The sequence below is a fragment of the Rutidosis leptorrhynchoides genome, chromosome 8 (assembly GCF_046630445.1).
Source record: "Rutidosis leptorrhynchoides isolate AG116_Rl617_1_P2 chromosome 8, CSIRO_AGI_Rlap_v1, whole genome shotgun sequence".
NCBI lineage: Eukaryota > Viridiplantae > Streptophyta > Magnoliopsida > Asterales > Asteraceae > Rutidosis > Rutidosis leptorrhynchoides.
In genome coordinates, this window is record NC_092340.1 from 305,096,122 (window position 1) to 305,104,038 (window position 7,917).

At 34.7% G+C, this 7,917-nt stretch overlaps 1 protein-coding gene across 2 annotated transcripts; it reads right to left on the minus strand.

Moving 5' to 3' along the window:
- Window positions 1–3,285: 3,285 nt before the first annotated feature.
- On the minus strand, window positions 3,286–7,917 carry LOC139861879 (GTP 3',8-cyclase, mitochondrial-like). Of its 2 annotated transcripts, none has more exons than XM_071850404.1 (7): window positions 7,761–7,917; window positions 6,826–7,437; window positions 5,629–5,796; window positions 5,356–5,547; window positions 4,439–4,507; window positions 4,132–4,237; window positions 3,286–3,651 (listed from the first exon to the last, which is right to left on the minus strand). In XM_071850404.1, exons 1-6 carry the CDS (start codon window positions 7,809–7,811, stop codon window positions 4,154–4,156), a joined length of 1,176 nt encoding a protein of 391 aa, XP_071706505.1. In that variant the 5' UTR covers window positions 7,812–7,917; the 3' UTR covers window positions 3,286–3,651; window positions 4,132–4,153. The 2 variants fall into 2 exon arrangements, with proteins under 2 accessions (XP_071706505.1, XP_071706506.1); XM_071850405.1 differs by lacking the exon at window positions 7,761–7,917 and adding an exon at window positions 7,626–7,722.

The following is a 7,917-nucleotide window of genomic DNA, read 5'->3' on the forward strand; positions in this document are numbered from 1 at the left end:
TACGTGAAAATTGGTAACAAATCTATATTAATCATATCCTAGCTAACTCATATTGTATTATACATGTATTCTAATATATTATGTAATCTTGGGATACCATAGACACGTATGCAAATGTTTTGACATATCATATCGACCCATGTATATATATTATTTGGAACAACCATAGACACTCTATATGCAGTAATTTTTGAGTTAGCTATACAGGGTTGAGGTTGATTCCAAAAATATATATACTTTGAGTTGTGATCTAGCCTGAGACGTATATACACTGGATCGTGGATTGATTCAAGATAATATATATCGATTTATTTCTGTACATCTAACTGTGGACAACTAGTTGTAGGTTACTAACGAGGACACCTGACTTAATAAACTTAAAACATTAAAACGTATTAAAAATGTTGTAAATATATTTTGAACATACTTTGATATATATGTACATATTTGTTATAGGTTCGTGAATCGACCAGTGGCCAAGTCTTACTTCCCGACGAAGTAAAAATATGTGAAAGTGAGTTATAGTCCCACTTTTAAAAATCTAATATTTTTGGGATGAGAATACATGCAGTTTTATAAATGTTTTACAAAATAGACACAAATACGTGAAACTACATTTTATGGTTGAATGATCGAAATCGAATATGTCCCTTTTAGCTTGGTAGCCTAAGAATTAGGGAACTGGCCCCTAATTGACGCGAATCCTAAAGGTAGATCTACGGGAACTAACAACCCCCATTCTGGAATTTGGAATGCTTTAGTACTTCGAGTTTATCATGTCCGATGGGTGTCCCGGAATGATGGGGATATTCTATATGCATCTTGTTAATGTCGGTTACCAGGTGTTCACCATATAAATGATTTTTATACAGATTGTATATTATTGAAAGATGAAATCTTGTGGTCTATTATTACTACGATTTGATATATATATAGGTTAAACCTATAACTCACCAACATTTTTGTTGACGTTTAAAGCATGTTTATTCTCAGGTGATTATTAAGAGCTTCCGCTGTTGCATGCTAAAATATGGACAAGATTTGGTGTCAGCATGTTTGTATAATATTGTTTAAAAATGCATTCGAGATTTACTTTGTTGTAACATATTAATATTGTAAACCAATATGTATTGGTAGTGTGTAAGTGTGATATTTTTAGATTATCATTTCTGGATAATCTAGGTGGTGTCCTTTTAACCTTGTTGATAAAATAAAGGATATGGTTTATTTTAAAAACGAATGCAGTCTTTGAAAAACGTCTCATATAGAGGTCAAAACCTCGCAACGAAATCAATTAATATGGAATGTTTATAATCAATATGAACGGGACATTTCACATCTCATCCTTCTGATCCATTACACCCGGATTCTCTTTAACAGTCTGATCTACAATCACCTCATCAACCACTTTGTTGTGAACCCCTTGCTCAAACATCAATGGCACAAAAACATATTCGTCATCTGAGTCATCCTCATCAATTTCTAAAGTAGCCGTCCACTTACCCACTTCCTTAACATGGACCACGAATATCACCCCATTAATGATCACTTGGATCTCCTCTGCAATCAACGCATTCGATCTAGTAGCCACACATATTCTATCCAACCGAGGATCACCTTTCGAATCCGCTTCAAAACATAAACCTTCGAACCGTTGGCACAACTTTTTTGAATGCGGATGCTTTCCATGCACATAATGGCATCCCGGAAATCTCCACCCACGTCAATCTTTCATCAACCACGAAATTCTTAAGAGAGCGGTTTAATGAACGAACAAAGGGAGATCATCATCGTGTTTATTTTAAACGCGGTACACACATCCACCAAAGGAAACGAACACCAAATCCACAATCCACCGATATGCTTAACTCCCACATTTTCGAATCCTTCTTCTCTAATAGCATTATGAATGCAACCCATCGTGGCAATGTCTTTCAACTTTATAAGCATCGATTCCATCGAATTCGACAGTTGGATCAAATCCTGCTCGACGAGAGTGACCTTCTGGATAACTTTATTAGCATGAAAGTTACCATTAGACACCCCCTTTACAGAATTAGCATATGATCCTGCATCCTTGTTACATGATGTACCTGAAACATTGTTATCGACCTTGACAGATTCCTTCTTGTCACGGACGTGGTTACGTTTATCCAAACCCGAATCATTAAACTTCTGCTTCGAATCCTTTTGGAACCTTGCGATTGAAGCATAAAGTCTGACATCATCCACCCATATCGTAGACAAAACCCTAGCGAACCTTTCTTCGTCCTTGACGTCAGCAACCCTAACAAATCCAAATCTCTTACCTTGTTTTGATCGTTTATAAGCGACATACGAATCCACGATGTCCCCATACGGTTCACAAATCAATCTGAGACCTCTCTTATCGATTCTATCCGGAAAGTTAGTAACAAAAAACGTAGACCGTGTAACCCTAGTGTCAGATTTCTTATAAGGATTGGGAATCAGTTTAGTCTCCTTGTTACCATTCCTTACCTTAATATTCCAACCGTCCTCATCCTTGCGATAGTGAGATCGGACTCCCATCTTTCTGGAAAACCACTGGCGCCGTTGAGTAGTTGCGAGAAAAAACAATCGCCTCCGAGAAAAAATATTCTTTAATGACCATTTAATATGTAACTTTGAATATTGTTAATAACAATTTAATAATTATGACCATCACAACCCTTATTTTCGTTAATAAATTAAGAATTTGTAGGTCATATGTATATGTATATCGATATGTAAATGTAAACGCATATATTTTAGTATTTGTATATGTATATATAGATGTATTTCGGGTGATAATGGATATATCCGTGAATGATAAATTGTCATCCATATCCGATCAACGGAATATATAGACCATCTATATTCATATCCATATCTGTTAAACGTTCATTTATGTTGATGCATAATAAGTCCCTAGTTATATCAACCGACACGAGTTTGGATCAAGTTTTAACCGCACGGTTGCATGTGCAACTGCACGGATCCATCGTGCATCCGTACGGATCAGGCCCAACTGAGTATAAAAGGAACCCTAATGTCTCACATTTAGGGTTAATAAACACAATTAGTTTCAGCCGGTTTCTCTCAACTAGATCTGTCCCAAAACCCATACAAGTCGAATTAACGACTCTAGGCATCGATCTAATCAATCGTTCTTGATTGGTTCAACTAATTCAACACCCGAAAGTCATCGAATTCGCTAGAAAACTCGATCCGAAGATCCGAATATCTCCAACAATTTACATCATCCATATTCATTATAAATTGATCGGATCGGGTGGATGGCCATGGATGAAACATCCATCGCCATCCCTAAATACAACTTACAAGTAAATCCGAGTTGCATGAAACCTTCTGTTGTGCTTGTCGCATAATAAAAACATAGTATTGAAGTAAATGCCCAAAGTTGTTAAAACACACGTGCCTCGTATTATTAATACAAACAAGCCTAAATGTTGATACAACGAATATTTGCAAAGCTATAAAGGATGCACATTCAACATTAATAATACAAAACGCCAACGCAAGCCAAGTCCTGCGCTGCCTGACATATCACTTGTACTCTTTGGTTAATGTATGCGTGTTTATACTCGTGTATTTAAGTTTCTATGTGAACAGCCAAACAATCTGAAAAACCTGAAAAGAGTAACTACAATTTCATTAGACTTTTGATCATAAGTTTTATACAAAAGACCAATGTAAACACATCATTTTATTCTTTTATTGTCAATGTTTCAGTCGAAACTCATCTTTACTGTATATTGCCTATGGTGACGTAGAAAACGTAGTATCAAATCCAATAGAAAACGTAGCATGGTGTATTTTATTTTTTAGTTTTTTGAATTATTAATTATCAAATTGACTCATGTATGGATAATGGGCCTAGGTATGCAACATTAGAATATATTTTTTGGGCCCCTATAAATATTGAGCCCTGTGCGGCTGCACGGGTTATACGGCCCAATATCCGGCCCTGCAAATATTAAACTTATTATACGATGAATACTTTAAAGGTTGCTTGTAATTCCCTTCTCTAGCACTAAAAGTCTAAAATGGCTAAGTTCACACTTTACTATGTTTAATAATATTCATCTTAGTTAAATAAGAAACTCTTACATGTATAAATAGAAAAGGCAAGTCAACCACCAATATGTATCATTGGTCTATTTGGTGTCTTGGCAATGTCAAACATTCCCGCATGAGCGGCTTTCTTCCTTTTAACCTGAAATAAACATAAGCATCAACATTTAATCCAACCTCACAAATGAAAATTTTGTGTTCTCTGTCTTATGTAAAATACAGATCAATAAACGGCGTTGCTAAAATTAGTATATATGTTAACATGATAGTCATAAAGTAGGCAGCACTATTTTGTATACAGATTGATATCAAACAACTTATGCATGGAGATGTTATAACTTACCGCTGCCCCAATAATCTGTCGCAGTTCATCATCATCAGCACCTTCACGAATAGGATCCCTCAAACTAACCTGGAAATGTTTTCATAAAAGGTTGTATTAGAGCTAGTAAAAGAGGTTTCACTAATCGCAACAAGTCAAACAATTTATGGTAGCAGTATAAATAAAGAATCCACCTGGAACACCATTTGTTTCTATTGGCAAGATGAAGAACTATCACTAGATAGCCCACTGGTTGGGGCCCTGCGTTCCTTGTAAGTGGTCTCAGGTTCAAATCCCGTCTGGGACGAATATTTAGTGGTGGCCAGGGAAGGGTTGGAAACAGCCAGGGAGTAATCTTGCTGGGCTACATACATCAAAGTATGGGTCGGATTACTCGCCCTCCCAAGTAGCCCGAACACGGAAAACCTTCTACCTTTTTTGGCAATATGAAGAAGTCTCCTATATTTAGCATAGTTCAAATCCAATAGACACAAACGTGTCAATAGATCAACATAATCCACACTGAACAACATTCATTCACCTCTTATATAAAATTTAAACTTGAATGTCATACCGCCGCTACTGTAACTAGTATTTGATAATTAAATATACTTACTGTAACTAGTATTTGATAATTAAATATACTTTCTAAGAGATTATGAAAAGTAGAGGTGGCAAAATGAATGGGTTGAATAATGAGTCAAAACATGCAACTCTTTGAACAGGTCAGATGATGACCCAACAAACTTTTGTCCAAATTTTTTAACATTTTTATTAACACTATGGTAAATAATATATTATTTCGAAAATTAGAAGGTTTTATGCATCAAAAAGACACTTTAAGAAACTTTTGACCATTTTAAATGGGTCAAAATTGCCACCTATGATGCAAAGATAACTCTTACAGAAAAAGGTCTTATTAATAAAGCACAATATACCTCTGATGGTCCAAAAAGGCACACTTTAAGGTTCCCATCAGCTAAAAGTCGTAATCTGTTGCAACCACTGCAAAAGTGATCTGTCATTGACGTAATAAAAGAAACAGTGCCCCGATGCCCATCTAACGTGAAATTCTTAGCAGTCTCGCTTTTGTGATCTTGAATTCTCCTAATTCCTGTGTACCGTTTACCCTGTTTTGGTAATAATTAGTGGCGAAAATTATATGGAACAAAATCAAGAAATTAATGGGTTCATTTGAAATTCTACCTTACCACTACGTCCATCATTTCAGCATAGGATACGAGTTTCTTGACATTCCAAACATTACCATCAAAAGGCATGAACTCGATAAAACGTACATTAATTGGTTTGTCCCTTGTTAGCTCTACAAAATCACAAATTTCATCATCGTTGAACCCACGCATCACGACACAATTCACCTGATAGAAATAGAAATATGTGAATGTTAGACCAGGTTACAATCTATCAATACTATCTAGGATAATGATGATGTCTCATTTTAAAGAAGTTAAAAGATGATGTGGCTGCATAGGGTTATTTTAATGATGTCATAGCTTAAAAACATATAAATGTAAAGTAAAATCTGTTTATTTATTACTCCGTATTTGTTATTTTTTTACAATGTGGGTTAGATTTTTATGTAATATTTGGTAAAATCCGACCACATATTAAAGGTTTGAAGGGTTGTACTCCTTTATTTTCTTTAATTTTTTATTAATAAGCTTTTTACTATAAATAAACAACGTAACATGTTTTTATGTAGTTGAGTAAACAGCGTAAATGATACTATTACTTATGACCTAAAAAAGATTTGGAAAGTAGTTCGTTATATGTACAAATGTATTGTTTTCTTAAAACTATTCTTTAATCAGTTTTTATGTTCCATTAAAAATCTTTAACAAACCCATGTTTCACATGTCTTAAAACTACTACTCCGTATATTCTATACACAAACAAGAGGGGATAATTTAGACCCATTTGTGATTATGTACTTCAATTTTTCTATAAGTAGTCAAAAGGTTAAAATAAATAAATAAAAAGAATTAACTAAATGGTGTCAATCGTCCAAAGTTTATATTAAATGACTAAATCCTTCTATATCACTAAAAACAGGTAATTAGTTCATTGCTGAAACACGACTTTGTTATGGTTTTAGACACTATCAGATAAAAAAATATTCTAGACAAAGTGTTTTGACTCAACCAAAGACGGGCAGTTGTGACTTGTGACCCGTACCAATTATCCATTTTGACCCATTACCAAATCTTCTGAGCCGCCCATCTTGCCATCTCTAGCTAACCGAATAATTTCATTTCGTGACATAACTAATGAATTAGGAGTCAACTCCACACCTTCAGCTGGCATACAATATTGGCAACGTATATTACAACGTTCTGTTAACGATATTCTTAAAAAAGAAGAAATAAAACCATGAAGAATATGCATACCTTAACAGGATCGTATCCGAGGTCCACCGCTCTATAAATCGACTCCATGACCCTTTCATGCCCTTTACGCCTCGTCATGAACTCAAATTTAGCAGGCACAAGTGTATCTAAACTGATATTAAGTAAATTAAGTCCACAATCTTTCAACTTTGGAAGCTTCCTCGAAAGAGCAAGCCCGTTCGTAGTCATCGCAAGCGTTTTCAAACCTTTCAAACTCGAAAGCTCTGAACATATCTCTTCAATATCCTTTCTTACACTAGGCTCCCCACCCGTTAACCGAATCTTATTCACTCCAGAACTTACAAACAAATTAGCTAACCGAATAATTTCATTTCGTGACATAACTAACGAATTAGGAGTCAACTCCACACCTTCAGCTGGCATACAATACTGGCAACGCAAATTACAGCGTTCTGTTAACGATATTCTTAAATACGTGTGTAATCGTCCAAACGAATCAACCAACATATTCGAAACATGATCATCCTTTACTGTATCTGCAGGGATCTTTTCAGGCATAGTTGCATACATCTTTGACCTTGAATTTTCACTACTCAGAAGCTGGCCATGATATATTCCGATTTGGAAATTCGATTTTATTTTTGATTTTATCTGTATATTAAATTAAAATATTAAAATTAAATGTAAAAGATTCATCAATTCATCAATGATTATTAACTGAAAATAATATATGTATAGTTTCAATTTCAAATATAGTAACAAAGTAAAATAAGATATTTTGATTAGAGCATTTGAAATTGATACAGCAACTTTCATCCAAAATTTATTAACGTGCGCACCTTTTAACCAACTAATAAACAGAAATAGATATAGATATAAATAAGTCAATCTAGAAACCCTAAAATTAGCTGCGCAATCAACCTAATAATGATAATGATAAAATTAAAGAAAATTAGAAAGGGAGATCAACGAACCGAATTAAATCGTGTGAAACCGGTGTGCCAATCGGATAAATAAGGGCGCATGATGATGGGATTGATGACTAGTGATAGAAAGCGAAATTTGAATTTATGAACCCTAGATTTTTGGTGAGTTAAATAATGGGAGGATTTTGTGCAATAAGATAAAACA

Bases quoted from the DNA above. Each gene is read 5' to 3' on its own strand.
- LOC139861879 (XM_071850404.1), bottom strand. From the start codon at position 7,811: ATGCGCCCTTATTTATCCGATTGGCACACCGGTTTCACACGATTTAAT. The intron at 7,438-7,760 runs GTTCGTTGATCT...TTTAATATACAG, and splicing joins GTTTCACACGATTTAATTCG to ATAAAATCAAAAATAAAATC. The intron at 5,797-6,825 runs GTATGCATATTC...TATTTCTATCAG, and splicing joins TCGGATACGATCCTGTTAAG to GTGAATTGTGTCGTGATGCG.